Source organism: Dendropsophus ebraccatus, chromosome 1, assembly GCF_027789765.1.
Source record: "Dendropsophus ebraccatus isolate aDenEbr1 chromosome 1, aDenEbr1.pat, whole genome shotgun sequence".
NCBI lineage: Eukaryota > Metazoa > Chordata > Amphibia > Anura > Hylidae > Dendropsophus > Dendropsophus ebraccatus.
The window spans coordinates 157840204-157859613 of NC_091454.1; the positions used below are offsets into that span (position 1 = coordinate 157840204).

At 37.6% G+C, this 19410-nt stretch overlaps 1 protein-coding gene across 1 annotated transcript in view; it reads right to left on the bottom strand.

Annotated features, from left to right (window-relative positions):
* The window catches only part of UNC13C (unc-13 homolog C), a 393542-nt gene that overhangs the window by 251179 nt on the left and 122953 nt on the right, over positions 1-19410 (bottom strand). The window contains exons 4-7 of the mRNA XM_069982623.1: positions 17081-17159; positions 15207-15212; positions 10865-10936; positions 9493-9712 (exon numbers count right to left, since the gene is read on the bottom strand). Of these exons, the coding sequence (XP_069838724.1) occupies positions 9493-9712; positions 10865-10936; positions 15207-15212; positions 17081-17159 (377 nt within the window). The remainder of the gene's footprint in view (positions 1-9492; positions 9713-10864; positions 10937-15206; positions 15213-17080; positions 17160-19410) is intronic.

Consider the following 19410-nt stretch of genomic DNA (forward strand, 5'->3'; position numbering starts at 1 on the left):
TCAACAGTCAGAGTCATAACAAGGGGAGATATGATTCATTTATTTAAATATATAAATGGCCCCTACAAGAATCTCTGGAAGCAACAAGCCTTCTTTATCAAGAGAACTGTGAATTTGTGAAAAGTCTACCCTAGGATCTGGTCACAGCAAAACAGTAGAGGGCTTTAAAACAGGCTTAGACAAGTTCTTAACATTAATTTATATGTATAGAACCTACCCATTATCCATTGCCTCCTTGGTTGAACTTGATGGACATGAGTCTTTTTTTAACCATACTATGTGACTATGTAACATGTTAACTACTCTAAATTCATTAATACCAACAAGTCTGACTGTAAATTCTACTTAACCTTTAGTAGTTAGGTCTGTACACTGTGCTTCCATACAGAACTATAGTGTAGTTAGGCCCCAAAAATGTAGTAAGGCCCCCTTATAGTAGTTACACCCCTCATTAGCACTTAGGTTCCTCATGTAGTAGTTGGGGACTCTTATAGAACGTATGTTAGGCCTGTTCCAGGCTGCTAAACTACTAGGAGTTGTAGATGTAGTGAGTTGTGTGAGCTGCACACTATTGAAGACAGTCTCCAAGCACTTAAACTGTTAACGCTTTTAATGAAGAACTTCGTAGTGCGATACGTTAAGTTATGCAGTTATATTTAAATATAGCTTTCCAGGTGCTCTGGTACAGTGATAAACAGTCTCTTTCACAGTATAAGAATATTTGGTAAAACAATAGACTTTTATACTTTTTCAGATTTAGCAGTCACAGTTGAGACGGTGGTAGATAAGAGCAATAACTTTGACACTACACAACGCAGGAGCCGGAGATATACTGCTGAGTCGAGTATGTAGACTTTGAAGACAATAAGCTTTTAGTTAAGTAACCTTGAAAAGTTGAGCTGAAGTGACTTAGAGGTCTCTGAGATTAAATGTGGGGGTCTTTAGAGAATATGGTATGAACCTACACTCTTGTGTATGAACTTCCACCTTATGCTGTCAAGGGACACAGAGTAAAAAACAGGTGGCACGTCTGTGTCAAGGGTGGTGCTCGTAGTAAGAAAAAAATTCTCATAACCTTTCAAAAGTCCATTCTCGGCACTCACCATATCATGCTTCAAAAAAGTTTTATTGTAGAAGAATCATCAGAATTCACATGATGGGACGTTTCGGCATCAAGCCTTCCTCAACAGTTGACTAAGGCTTGATGCCGAAACATCCCATCATATGTAACACAATCATGAATCTTGACAAAACTCACAAATGGAGGTGAAATGAGACTCTTTTAGCCTCCCTTGGATAATAGCGGTATGTGATACAGTTATTCACAGAAAGACTACCCTGTGCTTACGGCCAGGCCCGCTTCTGCCATGAGGCGGAATGAGCCTTCCGCCTCAGGCGGCAGAATTTGCGGTCCGGCAGGGGGCGGCATTATGTCCCCCCTGCTGTCATTTTTGTTAAGTATCACTTAACAAAAATGACAGCGGCCGCTCACCTGTCCCGTCGCCCGCGCTCTCCACATCCCGTCAGGTCCCGCGATGTCACCCTGCAGTTGTCACGGACCTCCATGCTGTGGTGAGTGCCCGGGGTCGGTGGGGGACGCGCTGGGGTGATTGGGTCGCGCGGGACCGCCCCGCGCGACCCGATCACCCCACTCACTCACCACAGCCTGGAGGTCCGTGACAGCTGCAGGGTGACATTGCGGGACCTGACGGGATGTGGAGACAGCAGAGATCGCGGGCCGGCTGCGGTGTGGGACAGGTGAGTAGATGGCTGCTGCTGCGGCGGCGGCGGCGGGGGGGGGAGTGGTCCGGGGGGATGCCGGCTATCACTCGGGGCGGCCACCTGAGGTTTGCCTCAGGCGGCAGAAACCCTTGAATCGGCCCTGCTTACGGCAAACAGAAAAATGTAGTGTGAAAAGAGCCTAATCCAGCAGGAGAACTGCTATTTTACAAGACCAGTGTGCCACCTTCTGATCTTTCCCCGTTTTGTCACTGTAATATTTTTATAGTCCACACAATTTATATTGTTCTAAAATATAGTATTTTTTCTCTGTATAAAGAAAAGAATGTCCTCTATTTTGGCACCACATCCACACATCGCACACATTTCAGGTTAAACAGCCAATCTTTTCATACAACCATTCCTTTTCTGATAAGTTCATTTGTTAGTGCTTTCCTTTGCATGTCTTTATACTGGGTAAAATACCAGCCATTTGGTACAATTTGAGCCTGTACTATGAAACCTAGACTTTACATTTAAATAGCTGCAATTTTATAATGCAATTTTATAAGATATATATACTGCCTTTAAGGCTTTCTTGCTACGGGCCAGTACAATTAAATCCAGCGCTCATAACTTGCTTTGTTTTCATAGTTCCTTTTGTAGTAAATACATGGTAATTTAGCAGCTGCTCATATTAGAGTAGAGCTTAGCTGTTGTTAAGTTCAGGGCCATAATATAAATTTCCCCAATATATTATTATTTCCATAAGAATAAATAAAAAATTACCCATAGGGCTGAAGTTTAACTGGGTTCACACTATGTATATTTGAGGCTGTATTTGTGAGGCTGTATAGCAACCAAAACCAGGAGTGGATTGAAAACACAGAAAGGCTCTGTTCACATAATGTTGTAATTGAGTGGATGGCCATCATTTAATGGCAAATATTTGCTGTTATTTTAAAACAACGGCTGTGGTATTGAAATAATGGCCGTTATTTACTGTTATATGGCGGCCATCCACTCAATTTCACCATTGTGTGAACAGATCCTTTCTGTGTTTTCAATCCACTCCTGGTTTTGGTTGCTATGAGGACCTGACATGAGGACCAAATACTGCCTGAAATATACATAGTGTGAACCCAGCCTAATTAAAGGTGATTTTACAAGCCAATGTACTGTCTACGGCTAGTGTTTGAATTAAAGTTAAAGGGGTACTGTGAGGAATATGGACAACCTTGTCTTTATTCTTGTGATGTGTAAAGGGATATCATATGCTTTTATATATACAGTGTATATTTGATGTACTAAGTACAGTATTTATGTGTAGGCCTCTGTAGAGCTTTTGATTTGGGATGAGGGCTGATTCAAGTTGAAGGGATTATCCAGCGAAAATCTTTTTCTTTCAAATCAACTGGTGTCAGGAAATTATATAGATTTGTAATTTACTTCTATTTAAAATCTCAAGTCTTTTCATACTTATCAGCTGCTGTATGTCATGCAAGAAATGTTTTCTTTTCAGTCTGACACAGTGCTTTTTGCTGACATATTTGTCTAAGACAGGAACTGTCCAGAGCAGCAATGAATCCCCATAGAAAACCTTTCTTGCTGCGGAAACTTATTTATTCATTTTTTTTTTTTCAAATTAACTGGTGTCAGAAAGTTAAACAGATGTAAATTACTTCTAGTTAAACGTCAAAAGTCTTTCTGTACTTATTAGCTGCTGTATGTCCTGCAGGAAGTGGTGTATTCTGATTATTACAAAAACCTCTCCTGCTTGGAACAGTTCAGGTCACTGACAGAGGTGGCAGCAGAGAGCACTGTGTCAAACTGGAAAAAATACCCCACTTCCTGCAGGACATACAGCAGCTGATAAGTACTGGATTTTCCAAAAGTAGTTATATATATATATATATATATATATATACATATAGATATGTATGTCTTGCCGGAGTACCCCTTTAACTGCATATAAAACAGCAAGACCCCATCCTATCGACAGGTGCTAGCCTTGGATGGTAGTGTAGTGTGTAAGAGTGTGAATATTCAACTTTACGAACATGTTAACACAACTTAATCAAAGAAGGACCTGTGTTTTGAACTTGAGGAGCTAGCATTTTTTTCCTTTTGTGCATTTTAAGAGCCATAATGTCTTTTCATTCTTCTTTTAATTTTTCTAACACTGCAGATATAAATTATATTAATATCTTAAGACTAAACTTTGTTGAATGGGTTACAAAATCAGTTGCCACTTTACAAATAAAAGCAAGAAAAAAAAAAAAATCTAATGCAGAGCTTACATCTATTTTAATATGCAAAAAGGTCTGTGGAGGCTCAGTTACGAGTCTCAGATATACAGATATCTGAGATAGCCAGATATCTCTCGAGGGAAGGACCTATCAAAGGGATGGCTCCTATACAGAGACCACCAAAACCGCCATATTAAGTGGCCCCTTCAGTCAATATCCAATTCAATTATGAGTCTGATGATATGACCAGGAAAATGCCAAAGCCAGGTATCCACCTACAGACAGCTGTTTCTGGGTGTTGCCCCTCATCAGTGTGAAACAGGATTCTGGCTATTTGGGAGCAATGCCTAGTAGACCAATAAAGCAAACAGACATCTATTTCAGTGAGTACAATACATCTATTTCAGTCAGTCTGTACCTCAGACATTTATCAAGGGCTGTGTGGCTTTTTTTATTAAATTTGTTATAGACAATGCTCAGATAGATGACAGCTTTTACATAGCGCCAGAACTTATTCCTGTACAAGTACTGATAAATATGATAAATCTGCCTCCGTGTAAATAACAAAGTTAGGTAACGCTAACAGTTTTTTGGTTTATTATTCAATCACTGTTTTATCTAATTTCACATTATGAGCAGGCATCTAAGCATAGTGACATCTATTCAGTACTTTTATTAATAGAGACTGGCCATCTCATCCTTACAAAAAAGGAATGGAAGAATGTTACAGAACCATTCCTTTTTGTAATATCAACAAATATTTATATGATTATTTATTAAATACATTGGTTCCTTTTTGGTCAGCTGATACTAAATCTATAACTGTTTCATATACAAATCTGTATGCAATGATTCTATAGTATGTTTCTACATTCCTCCACATTAAAATTTCAACACCAGGTAAACAGAGGCTAGTGGCACCAAATCAGTCCATTTTAGTCCAAATCAGTGCAGGTCACAGCTGGACCTACACCTGCATATCCTCCTTCCCCTGTGCATGACATCTTGATGGAATAAAACTACAGTTTGTTGGCTGATGCGGTGAGTGTGGACTTTTGTTCCTTTTTCCGTTCATTAAAATTTCAACAGCAAGAAGGAAACATTATGAATTTCAACTTATATCACCATCTCCCAGAGCAGACAAAGAGTGAAAGAAGCAGGTGCTGCAACTTCACTGAAATTAGATGTTTTTCAAAACTTTGGGTAGGAAACTGGCAGGAGTACTGTGGGAGGGGAGTTAGCTAGGTGTGAAGAGTGTTATGAAGAGCTGAGGAAAGCAATGCATTCTGGTATACATTTTGCTGAACCAGGAAGACTCCACAAGACTCTGAAAACAAATTGATTTGCTGTGGTTTTAAAACAGGGGCAAACAGGTAAGCAATTCTATATGTTTATTTTTCTTTTACCTTATGTCGGGGTACCTCTTTAACACACTGGCATGTAATAAATAGGGTTATTAATGGATGGAATGTTCTGCTATGCTGCATGTATTTGGACACCCAAATAATCAAGATCTGCTGATGATAGCTCCCTTTGCAATTGCCAACAGATGACAAGTCATGGTAGCCTATTTAGGCACCAGAGACTGCTAAAAGTAGCACACGCTACATGTGGCCTGATGTCCTGTTGAAAAATGAGGTTCTGGTACAGAACAAGATGGCAATGGAGACTGATTGGCACTTGTACCGGTCATGGACCTGCCTTTCTAAAGGACCCTTGTGCTGGGTTCACAAATAGTGTTTTGGTCCATAGTTGAGTACTTTTGGTCAATATGCCAAATTCAGGAGTGGGTTCAAAGTACAGAAAATGTGCTAATATATCCATTACAGTTTTTCTGTCAGTTCCACTCCTGGTTGTGGCTAAAAACATTTAACAAAATATTGTGTGTAAACCTAGCCTTAGCTGCATGGGGCACAAGGAATCTGAATTTTTAATACATGCATTGTGGAAACTATTTAACATCCCAATTCTCCAAAATGTAGATGTAATAGTCTTTTCTATTTTAAAATGTTTATTGCTTTACCTGTGGTAAAACAACATTAGGCTATGTTCACACAACATTTTTTCAGCTCCTTTTAAAATTACGTCCGTCATTCTAAGTCTAAAATAACGGACGTTATTTAGCAGCCTGGCCTCCCCTTAGTGTAATGACTGGTGTTTGTACATTATTCTAGTTTGGGGTTACTAATTGGCCTTTGGGTGTGTCTTAATTGTAAAGTCCATTGAATTTAATAGTAAAAAGAAAGAACAGTGACAAAAGAAAACACTGTGTGTGAACTACTACTAAAAAAAACGCCCGCAGTTTGCAAAAGACGTCCAAAAATAATGATCATGTTTATTACTTTACTGTCTGCGGTAAAAACGTCCATTATTCACAACATTGTGTGCATTTGATGTCCGTCTTTCCATTGACTTGAATGCATTGCCATTGCAATCAGTTAAATTGCGGCAAAAATTTCTAAATCGGCCGCCTTTTCTTTATTTTTAACGTTGTGTGAACATAGCCTTCGTGGGTACAATTAAGCTATTTGTGTTGTAAGACAAAGTGTAGAGGAAGAGGACAACTCAATGTAATGGCTTTACTTAATAATTTATTGGTAAATTAAATGTATATTTGTAAATAACACTGATACCAGGGAAATTCATCTTTGGTCTTCGTAATGGAAATTCAGGCATGTAGAATGCCACTTTCCAGCAATTACTATCACTCAATGGATGGATTACGGCACATGACATATGTTTATGCAATTAATGATGAAGTAATCATTGCTTTCTCCCCCAATTACAACACATACAACCAACTAATTAGTCCCTGGAAACTCTCTTGAAATAGACACATACTTAGGATATAAAGCCAGTTTTACAGCACTCACATATTATTCTGAGACCAATTATCCAGGCAATAATCCAGGCAATAATTCTCCACACTCAGGCTTTCAAAAGTTTATTATAATTTTGTAGCAAATTGCAATGGTTGCCAGTCCCGTTGGTTCGGTAGAGATGTCTGCAACCATTCACTGCAACCATTCATTTTACCTTATGTTATAATGACCAGTGTTGGAAACCATATAGACGCTTTTAATTCCAGTTGGGAAAGTTACATTAATATTATTATACAGCACTGTAAAAAAATTACCCCATTAGAGTTCCAGGTTACCAGGTAAAACTCACAATGAAGAGTTTCAAAGGTAACCTTGGACAAATGAGTTATTGATGTCTTACACCAATCATAGTATGATTGTTCTTTTCTCCTAAAAACTAAGGGGGTTCTATAAATTGTGGATTGATGGGTTGTCATGTGACCTCAAATATGACAGTCAATGAACAAGTCTACAAAGTCTATAAATTCTTTTAGACATAGGAAACACCCTTAGGCTGGTCTCATGTGTTACTTTTTGGCAAAAAGTGGGTTAAAAACATAAACAATATTGTCCCAATATGAACCAAATTTTGTCCAAAATACTACATGTGAACACAGCCGAAAGTTTATTCACTCAGTTTCCAGCAGAGGACTTTACTCTATGACTTTTATATGTCTAAATATGATTCTGAGGTTGAAACAGCTGAATTTGAATGACATGTAGATTGATACTACAATTGACATCAGGTTATTCTATTCTATTTGTCTCTGCCCTGGACTCTATGCTAGCCCCAGGAGCAGGGGTTTAATGTATCACCTGTTACCTACAGTATATTCCTCATTCCCGTGGTTGACATTTTCTCCATTCATTTTATAGGGGTGTAGCTAGAAATCACACAGTCTTTTTGCTTTACAGTAAAGATGTAATTTTGTGGATATATTTATATGGAATTTGGGATTAGAGTTATGACTATCTCAAAGCAGACATGTTTTGTCCAGCAACACTCAAGAGAGTTGCCTGCTCACTGTTTTTTCCTCAGCTCACTTGAGGAGCCAATTGATGCCTTCACATTCTGTCTAGATTATAAGTCTGCTACAGCATAGGTAATAATGTAAGGGAAATCTCTGGATAGCATTGCAGAATATGTTAGCACTGAAAAAAATCCCCTGCTGCTATACAGAAACTGTATACATGCTGAGATTGACAAATCTATTATGGCTATATGTCTTTACCAAGTAGGTTGAAAGCGCCACGTTGTACTATTGTGAATGTAGCTTTCTTTAAATATTTATGTGTCAATCAGACTATTTAGATATTTAGGTGTTAGTGAACGCTAAGGATTTATTTGGTAATAGGCCTGACTGTAGACAGAATTAGATCAGGAATGATTTATCAGCAGCAGGCAGTCTGTTTGTGGACAGTTTCCAGGTAGGAGAAGACATTTTACTACACAGCATGAAGTCAAAACAAGTGGAAGATTAAGTGGAAACAGTGAAATTGTTGAAAAGAAATGTCACAAATGTTACGAATTCCAATTCACATTGAAAGGGGCATTAAATTCGCTTTGGAACAATTTATTTCACTTAGATTCAGTAAACGTGGCGGCCGCATATGTTAGCTTGCAGAACTGTCTTTTGGCAGGAGCAAGGAATTATCCAAAATCCCAAGCACACGTCCAGTCAGCTGCGAACCCCACTGTGATGTCAGCGACCCCCCCTATATAGGGTGATTGGCTTCCTGGAGGCGGCCAGTCAGCTGTGTATAGTGGAGAGCAGGTTGCAGCAGGCAGTTAGAGCAGGGAGAGAAATACAGAGAGATAGGGACAGAGAGGAGGATGGATTGTGGATCGTTTTCTGTGGGAGCAGGGAAGCCATTGTCCAGTATACCAAGTAACTGGGTGACTGTTGTTCACTATACCAAGTCACTGAGTGCTGGGTGTGCACTATAGGAAGTCACAGTGAACACAGTGTCCATCTTAATAACTCACTGGGTGCTCCTTTACCAATGTCTACTGCTGTCTTGGAAGAAAATTGTCCAGTACTGTCCATGGCGGAAATTGAGTGATTGACAGGCTGATTGACATTTTTTTAAAATTGACAATTTGACAAGTTTTCCAATCTTGACACTGTCACAGCAACAGCTGTTGTAAAAATTGCTGCTCTTTAATAGTCCCACTATTGTAGCCTCTAGTTTGCCTGTTTTAATAAAAATCTGTTTGTATGCAATTCGCAAATATTCACGCAAATTCATGCGAAAACGTGGAAAATGAATTTCCGTCATTTCTAGTCACAGAGATGCTAGTTTTTACAATACAGATTATACAGTATTGCTGATTATTACTGTATATATATATATATATATATATATATTACTCCTAGATGGATTTACTTAAGTGATGTTCCAATCTGTCTTCCTATTCTTCCTATTCTAATGAGATATTCCCTGCAGTACATGTGCTATGCATCACTAAGAGGTCAACATTGATGGGTACAAACATTGCTGTGCTCATATCAGGTTCTTGAGAATCTGACATCAGTAGCATATTCGACACAACAGGAATTCTCAGCCTATGCGCTGTCAAGTATTACCTAATAAACTAGGACCAATTTATTAGCATGAAATAACATCTAGGCTCATGTAAGTCAAAGAAATAAAGCACTTACTTTGCAAGCAGTCAGCATTAAGGAGATCTTGACATTTTTCATGACACTTGACGCCACACTCTGTACACCTCATGCCCTGTCTTGCTATTCCCCAAAGTAGACCTCCACACTCATAGCAGTAAGTTGGCGTTGTTGCGGTCCATACTTCAAAATTGTGTGGAGTGGTTGATGATATTGGGTAAATAAGAGCTTGCAATGTCTTCCTGAAAACGTGAGATTTCTGTTGAGGTTGGGTAAAACATGGGAATAATTAAAGTCAATTCATTTCAGGATAATTAACAAGTTATACAGCTGTTCAGAATATTGTGGAAAGCCTATCAATAGCTGTGCATCATAGGCTAAAGCATTGTAGTCATCAGCATCATCATTGGGGATGGTGTTTTCTTATTTCCTATAGTTGTTTATTACAAAGACGCAACAGTTTGGGCCTGTATTTTTGAAAATGTATGTGAAATCTCTTAAGAAAATATATTTTAGTTGTCCTTAACCTACTTCTAGTTCTGGCCAGTTAGCCTCAATTCCAGGGGGAATACAACCCCTTGGCACTGTCTACAGAAGTTATCTTGGTCTGCTCTTACCCAGTAGTATTCTGCAACCTCCTACCTGGGAGCTGGTGATCACATGACAGGTAGCAGGAAGCTGGCTGATGTAGGTACAGTTGTCAGGAAGGCTGGGGCACTAATAAAACTTCCATGACAGCCAGCTCTTAAGTCCTGCTGTGGCAAAATTTCTGTGTTTTCACGGGAGTCCAGAAAGGTCCTTGCAGTTTCACTTGTAGACCAACCAGACATTTGACGTTGTTAAGCAGTCAAACGTATTGTAGGGAAAAACTACTTCTTTTTCCTTGTTTGAAGTTTATTAGAAGGTTGTATAGAACTAAAAGCAAAGCTTGTATTCTACTAAAACAGAGACAAACCTTTCCTCAGGTTGTGTTGGATATTGTGGATTAGCACCTACATGTAAACTGGCTGTGCTGCAATGGCAGACAGAAGCCATGAACAATTGAGGTATTATTTCTAAAAGAAACATTTATTTTCCAATTCTGTACAATTATAATATCTCAGCAAATGTTAACAGTCCTGTGGTTGCACCACATGGTAAATAAAGCAAAAAAAAAAAAAAGTACTCATTGTGGTGGGTCCTCCAGGGCAAAGGGGACTGTTGCAGACCCCTTTGGCTTAGATGATGTCTTCAGTTCAGACCATTATTGTATTCCTTAAAATATATAAAAGTTGCTTGAAAATCGGCTTCGCAAATCTGACAACTTTTCAAAAAGGAAAAAAAGCACACACGATGAAGCTCTAATCTGCCCAGCGTTTCTAAGGCTTATAGTAGAGGTTGGAAGCGATTATAATACTTGAAAATAACTTACCAGTTCTTCATTGTTCACAGAGGTCCGGATCACCATAGCAAGAGATATTCCAGCTTTCCGTGCAGCCAGTGTCTGTACAAATGTAAAAACATTTCATGCTATCATTACAGTGAAAGCAACTTTAGATATGAAATATAGCAGCAGAGTTCTCTATTGTGTTAACATCCAAACAGACTAGAAATCTTTTTCTATTGCAGTGTAGATTACAGATGCAAGCCTTCCATACAATTTAGGTTTCTTAAAACCACACAATGCCCAAGGAAGAGACCTGAGTTCTCTTACCAATAAAAGGATATCATACAATTTAAATTCTTGTGTCAAATACTGTATACAAGGGAGATGAAGCAGAGCAAGGTCAAGGTTCTCTACTCTTATATGTAAATCCATAAGTTTTTTTTTTTATATTTTCTGATAATCCAGACATTTGGATAATCTGTAATCTGGCACTTTATTCTGAATAAAATTACATTTTCTGTGCCATTATTATATATTTAAGGCTAAGTTCACACAGAGGGATTTTGCGGTCGTCATTGGTAATGGCCATCAAAAACACGTCCGTTATTTGCTAAGGACAGCTGTATATATACTGATCATGATCATTAGAAAATCATTAGAAAATTAGAAAATGGCCGTCATTAGAGTCTTTTTGGCGGCTGTCAGCAATGACGGTCGCAAAATCCTGATGTGTGAACTTATAACAGCTCATGTATGCAATTTTGTGGAATAGATTTTCGCCTATTTGTTCTGGAATGGTTAGATGTTAAATGTAGTGTTTGAGAACGTACTTATTAGATATTATGTAATGCTAAACATTGACTTTATGCCATCTCTTCCAAGAGTGCTAAAATACTGTTGTTACTATACCACTGCTTACCTAGGTTAAACAAAATAAACACTGTGTCAATTACTTTCTGCAAGACCATTATACATAGTCCATCCAATTCTAAAGTCATATGTATTTGCCATTGACCCTCCCTCATTAAAAATAAAGAGTAAACCCTGCACTCAGCTGTGCCTTTAAAGTGGTATTTCCACCTGAGCTTATTATACCTTATCTATAGGTTAGGGAATCAAGGGATAACAAAGTGGATCAAGGGAATTGGACTGCCAGGATCCCCACCGATCCACAGAATGGGGCCATAGTCACCCTGCAATTATTAGAGCACTGGATGGGGATAACAAGCTCAGATGGGAATACCTTACAATGTGGTAGTCTGATTTTGCAAATCTGAATTAATAAATACAGTAAAATTAAGTATTTAAAAAGTGAAAAACATTTATAAAAGAAAGCAAATGCAAAACCAGGCTGATAAATGTCATGTGAAATGTAATGCAGACAAGCGATCACCAATGCACTTGAGAACTATAAACTGTCAGCAAGTGCATTGCTTAAAATGTGTGGAAATGCATATCTTCTCAAAGGAAACAACTCCTTTGTCAAACTGTCATTCTGCACATGAAAAATGAAGCAATTTGTGCTGTGTGGGATATAGTCATGCACAGTAATTTGGTCCTGTTCAGAGGGGCCACTTTGTTTAGAGGCTCATTCTGAATGTATAGAAATATCAACGGGTAAGATTTAATTGGTTCTGCTGTAAAATGTGACTATGAGCATAAGCAATGAACATACAGGAGCTATACAGTATATCTAGTGCTGCATGCTGCTTCAAATGAAAATGATATTTTTATGGACCTTACTTTAAAGACAGCCATGCTTCTTCAATTGCTGTTAAATGTTTAGCTGATAATTATCCGTCCTGAAGTTTCCATAAACGGACATGTGCATTTAGCTTGCGCAAGGTATCAGATCTGAGACCCACTGAGATTTCTGGTTATAAACAGGTGAGGTGCAGGGCCACATGTTCCATACCCCGCCTGCTGCACATTTTATTGCTTTTAACTAGCGATCGCAGAAGGTCTTAGGATCGAAATCCGCTGCAAGCTAAACTGTTGACATGCCTGGACAACATGTCAAAAGTTTAAGTACCCCTTCAAGTCAATACACCTACCAAACCTATAAGCGATCCTCACATTGTAAGCATATTATTCTGATTATTCTATTCAATAGATGTTTTTCTTTTCGTTAGGTACACAGCTAATGCTTTCCCATCATTATTATGGCTATACAGTTGAGGCTTATGTTCTTTCTTGCCCAGAAGAAAAAAAAAACTAAACTGTAAATGTAGTATGTAAAAGAATAATAATTCTGTATGTGCAATTGACTTTCATTTGAAAAGATTCTTTTTTTTTTATAATGAAAAGGAGGGTCAGATCTCAGCACAACAAAAAGGATTCATTTCTTAAGGAATGCTTCTCCTCCCATTGTTTCGAGATCTGATCCTTTAGTTGATTCAAGTGGCATGCAGGAGAACAGATATACTGGATATAATGTGAAAGGGGCCAGAGAGCTATCAGCCTGGAGAGGTTTGTGCTGCTGCCAAGTTTCGCTCACACAATGTTGTCTAGACTAATACACTTTAATAAGCCCTCAGCTGTGTGACAGTACTAGATCTGAGCAGGTTTTGAGCCTAATAGCGAAAACCTTAAAAGAATATTACAAAATGTCATAAACTCCATGGCACAATTACATTTTTCTGTAAAACTGTTAAATCTATGTATAGGCAATTTATTAACATTACATAATATGCAAACTATCTATGTTTTATTGTATTCCTTATTTACTGTGTTTTAGACTGAAGCCTTACTGCAGATCAGTCAATTGACATCTGCCATGTCCCAGGTAATACAGAGTATAGGGATACAAACAAGCTTGTATCTCTGCACAATTCTTTTTCTGGTCTTTTAAAGAAAGTAATACAGACTGTTTACTGTTAAGTCAATTGTTATTTGCGGTCTTCTTTGTTATCTCTCCATAACAACAATGCCAAGACATTAAAGGGGTTTTCCAGCCTAATCTACAAAACTCTGCTACTGCTAGGGGCTGCAGGGGAAACAACACTATGGTACACTTACCTGTTCCACTTTGCTGCACCTGTCAGTTCCAAAACCACTCACTGTGCTCCGCTCTAGACCACTGCCTTCACTCTAACAACTTCTGGTGACGTGCCGTTCTGATAGGAAATGGCCATTTAGCATAGACAGTACGGTCAGTGCATGTTTCCTGTCAGAACAGTATATCACTGGAACTTGTCAGAAACATGAGAGTAGTGGAGAGTGGAGGACCTGGTAACCCACAGCTGGGGCAGGGCAAAATAGGGAAGTATACTGCATTGTTGTGTCCCCCGCAGCCCCCAGCAGCAGCAAAGTTTTGTAATTTAGGCCAGACAATCCCTTTAAGGCTACTAATGGATTGAACTTTAGATCATGAGGTGCCTTGCTGTTTAGGTCCATTTCAGATAACTATAATTCAGCTGTTTATTAGAGTCCATGCTGCACAGATGTGGATGTAGACGGACCTCACAAGTTCCCACAAAGCAATTGTTAAAATGACAGCTTGTCCACCAAGCTATAAAGTAGTGGTGATCCTACACCACTGTTCTGAGCAGGCAGCATCTGATGTTTCCCTATCTCCTAACCCTACACCATTGTTCTGAGCTGGCAGCTTCTGGTGTTTTCCGATCTCCCAACCTTACACCACTGTTCTGAGCAAGGACCATGCATATTTCCTTATCCTGTACTTTGGACCATATCTCAGTATTTGGTGAGAAGATTGGAGAACATATTAACGTCACTACACTGACTTCTCCTCCTTACAGTTTTACTATAGCAGCCAGAATTAGTTGCTGAAATTGTGGATGCCTACTCCAAAGCTACAGCTGCAACAACCGAGGGTTCCACTTCCTCCTGAATCAAACTAAGATCCCCCTAGAGGTATATAGTGAACTATGTTTTGTTACGTAGAGTCAAAGAGGTCTGAGTGTTATAGGGTAATATAAAAAGACATCTTTCCACAGCAATAAAACAGATCCATATTTTTAGCCTAAACTGGATAGGATGGCGGAAAATGAATGTCCGTACAAGATTCGATGGGGCACACCATGATCATATTTCAAACAGTAGCACATGGGTTAAAAAAAAATAATAAAACTCCTTGTGAAAACCCTCACATGGAGGCCTCTGTAAGATCTAGTAACATGGTGGGTGCAGAGCTTTACTATAGTCAAGTGTATTTTTTGTCTAATTTTATTTTATTAATTTATTTCAAGCTATGTTATGTCTCCTCTCAACAGACATTTTAACTTTTCTTTCATTTTCTAGAGATGTACAATTAATAGGTCCCCCACGCCCGCCATGCCAATATTACACTATTACTAAACTCTTAGACCACAGCCATCACCAAAACTCTTATCACCATTGTAAAATTCTTTAGTTTGGTACTTACCATTGCCTGCATGCCATTGATATTTTCAGAGGAGGGGAAAAATAGAATAACATTAGTAAAACGGAGCATATAGCCATAGAGACAACAACTTCTTTATTTTGTAAGATCAATGATACATAAACTTGCTTGTATAAAACTCTGAGAGAACTTATTGTTAAAGAAAAAGGCATAAAAGGATTACTGTGAAAATGTTATGTGCTAGACAATCAATAAATGCTGTGCAATTGCTGCTCCAGGACAACATTTTTATTAACAATGAGTACATTATTATTAGCAATGAGTACAAAAAAAAAAATATATATATATATATATATATTCCAATAGCTATTATTACAAATGTTGCTTTACAATCCATATTCTCCATATTGTTGCTTATGTAACTGCATTCTTTACATAGAAGATACCACAGTATAACATTTCTACACAAGCAAAAGAGTATTTTGTGCTTCTACAATTTTTTTTTACTAAACAGTGGAGTGGATATAAATGTCTCAATTGAATAAAAATATAATGTAATTTTATTTCCTGAAAGAAATAGATTTACAACACATTTGATATATGTGAGAGGTACATTAAAGTGAAATTGTCTAGTCTGAAATGTGGCATGAATATCAATGTTACATTACAATGTTTGTGCTCATGCAGCCTAAAGACTGACTAGCACAACGCAGAAATGTATCATATAAAGGGAGTTTATGTCTGGTCATGGAGGAATGGATTTTCCTTCATAACTAAAAAGACTACTTCTGCAAACATTCTGTATTAAAAAAGTAATTTCTTTGAGTGACAATAATTATTTTTATCCAATGTAAAGAAGAAAACTGAAGGGCACTCACTGTATTTTCATGCAAACTTTATTCCATACGAAAAAATGTTAAATTCCAGCAGGTACATAGGTATCTGGCCTGGGCGCCAACAACTCGTCAGCACACGCAATTACAGCTGTTTCACACGCATAGTGCAGATACTGTTTCTTATGTGTAGCAATAATTATTTTTAGCCCATTTTTTTCTAACAAACTTAGGCTATATGGAAAGATTTGCACAGTATGGATATGCTCACAAAAAGTGAAAAAGGCCGCCCTTTCTATTTATTTTATTTTTATTGCCACAATTTCATTGACTTCAATGCGATGCATTTAGGTCAATGGACGGACGTCCAATGCACACAATGTATAAAATAACGGACGCTATCTGCACAGACATCAAAATAATGATCATGTCAATAATTTTCAGACGTCTATTGCAAACAGCGAATGTTATTCTTTAGTTGTTCATGCACAGTTATTTTTTCTTCAACTTTCTTTCTCCGTTTCTACTATTAAATTCAATTGCTTTTCGATGAAGGACACATCTGAAGGCCAACTAGTCCACCTAAACTAGAACCAAGTACCAACAGCTGTCACTGCACTGATGGGTGGCCAAACAGAGAAATTTTAAACTTAAAATGACGGACATTATTTTAAACAGAGAGGAAAAAAAACGATGCGTGAACATAGTCTTCTGTGCTTTCAAAAGGTTACAAATTTCTGCTTCATTTGTAAAACGATGTACAATATATTTATGAATATAAGAGTATTCAGTAACAGTATCTAAGTTCAATCATTTTTCAGAGTATTTAAATTCTTTGCACCATCTTCCTATTATGGTGTGAGTTCCACTGTTTTATTTAAAATACTAACTAAAATACTGTGCGAGAACAACCTAAATACTACTTTGGTGGATGGTATGTGTTCAAGAAAACATGGTATTAATGTAATCTTACTTAATGTTTTCTTTCTTCTAAGATCTGGCATACTGTTAATTCCATAAAGCCCACTGTCATTATTTATTTTAGTACAACATGGTATTAATGTAATCTTATTTGTAACTTACCACATCTCGGACAATGGGTAATGTTTTCTTTCTTCTAAGATCTGGCATACTATCAATTCCATAAAGCCCACTGCCAGGTCTGCAAGAAAAGAGAACAGCTTGACTGTAAAATAGAACATTATTTCAATTACAGTGTTTACACTATAATCAAAAGGATCAGCCTTGAAAATAACAACTAAAACTGCATCAAAAAATATATAAATGTACAATTCTTAAAAAAAGGGATAATTTTTGTTGTGTGTAAAACCTCAAGTGAATTCACAGCCTTAAGACAATTCATAAATTGGCTATACATGCTTGGTATTTCATCAGTGTTATTAAAGTGTACCTCCACTCTTATCAGGGAGATATAACAGAACACAGCCAGAGCAGCGCTCTGTAAGATATCATCTCACTAATCACTAGAACGAAGGGTTGTGGCACACTAGTTCTGCTTCCACATCGGACATCTCCAAGCTATGTTCATGGATGATACATTTACTTGACTTCGGCTCCTTAATTTTTAACCAAAGCAATACAAATCTGGAAATAAATAGATTTCTTCAGGACAGGGATATTCTTATACATGTTCAGGGTTACTGCATCATTGTTTTTTTTTATGGTGATACAAACATACATACATACATACATACATATCAGGAAAACTGTACTGTACTGTAGGTCCTCTTTAATTTGCAGCTGCCTAGTGACAGACACAGTCATGGGCAGGGGTTTAAGGACAACATTCCGACTTCAAGTAGTAGTATTAATCAGCTCTTTTATTTTAAGTGTGACAAATGTGTGAGAAAAGCTGTAGTCAGCATCTGAAACATAAGAGTTATGGCACTATTTGAAATTTAAAAGCTATCACCCAACCCTTTCTTTCTACGACTGTTGATAAGTGGGGGCAATCCAAAGCCACAGATCAAGAAGTTGTTGTCTAACCTACTTCGTGCATTTTCATAAATTGACAGTATATAGACCCCCTGTATTCCAAAACCTCATCATAGAGCAACCACCAGTAATCTGTAATCTATTAGTGTTGTCCTTTCTATGCTATCTAATAAGCAGTAGGAAGCTGATCTTGGGTGGCAGTGGACCCCTCGTCTTATTTACTCTGATGCAACTGTACTGGTCATACTAATGGTATGCTTGTCCCTGTAAGACCTCTCAGGCACTGTGCAGACCTGTGCAAGTGATAATATAAACAAACGGACACTACTGAGGTACATGTGAAACAGGTTGGTTAAAAATTCATTGGCATTTTTTCTAACTCCATATATAATAGTCCAATATTACAAATAACTTCAATTACAGCTGTTATGTTCACAGTCAAATAGTAATAAAATAGTTAATAATTCAACAAAACCTATTAGGCTGACAGCTCAAAATATCCTGTACAACAAAGTATGGAACTTCCTTTATCGCTAGATGAATTCATAATATAATGCCTGACAATACAATAACATTTAATAATTCAAACACAAGGGCAATAATGAAACATGGTAATCTGATGCTATGGATCTTGCTTATCACTATGATTGTTTATGCACTCATATTTTCTGCTTTGGGTAAAATGTCTTGAATGAAATAAGCTATATGATGGATGCATCTGCCACAGATAGAACCTTTTGTTTGTCGGCTGATCACATCTTTTATGCGGTTATTTATATATAGTCACCCTTGTATCTTCCTATGCAAATGGAAATGTGTGAGCAACTATCATAAAGATAATAGGCCACATGAATGAGTTATTGTTTTTTATTTATTAAACCTTGTAAAAGCTCTGCAAACAGTTATTGATTGTTTGTTTATTTTTTTTTATTAAACCTTGTAAAAGCTATGCACACGTTCAGTATTTTTTTTTCCAAGATTCCTCCCACTATCCGCCTGTACAATCCTCTTAAAATTACGAATTGGGCATATGTAGTGCATCCGTATTTCTGTATATTCTTTTTTTTTTCCAACGTATTAATTATAACTCATCTGTATTTACAGAAATACAGATGCCAAACAGGTTACCATTCATAAAAAATAGAAAACAAGAATAAGGGACAAGGCACTACTAAATCTGTAAAGTGGGGTGCTCAACCCAATATGACATGAGAAAATATTACAAATCAACAAACAAAGAAAAAGCCATGTCACACATGTGTGACATGGCTTTTTCTTTGTTTGTTGATTCATAAAAAATAGCACATCCCATTGATTTCTATGAGAGGATCTGTAAAAAAAAAAATCTAGGTCCGCACTAGGACATGTCCTTTTTTTTTTCCAGCAATGGTTTGTGTCCTTGTAATCTACAGATCACGTGAACAGCCCAATAGACAACAATGTGCACTAACTCGAAT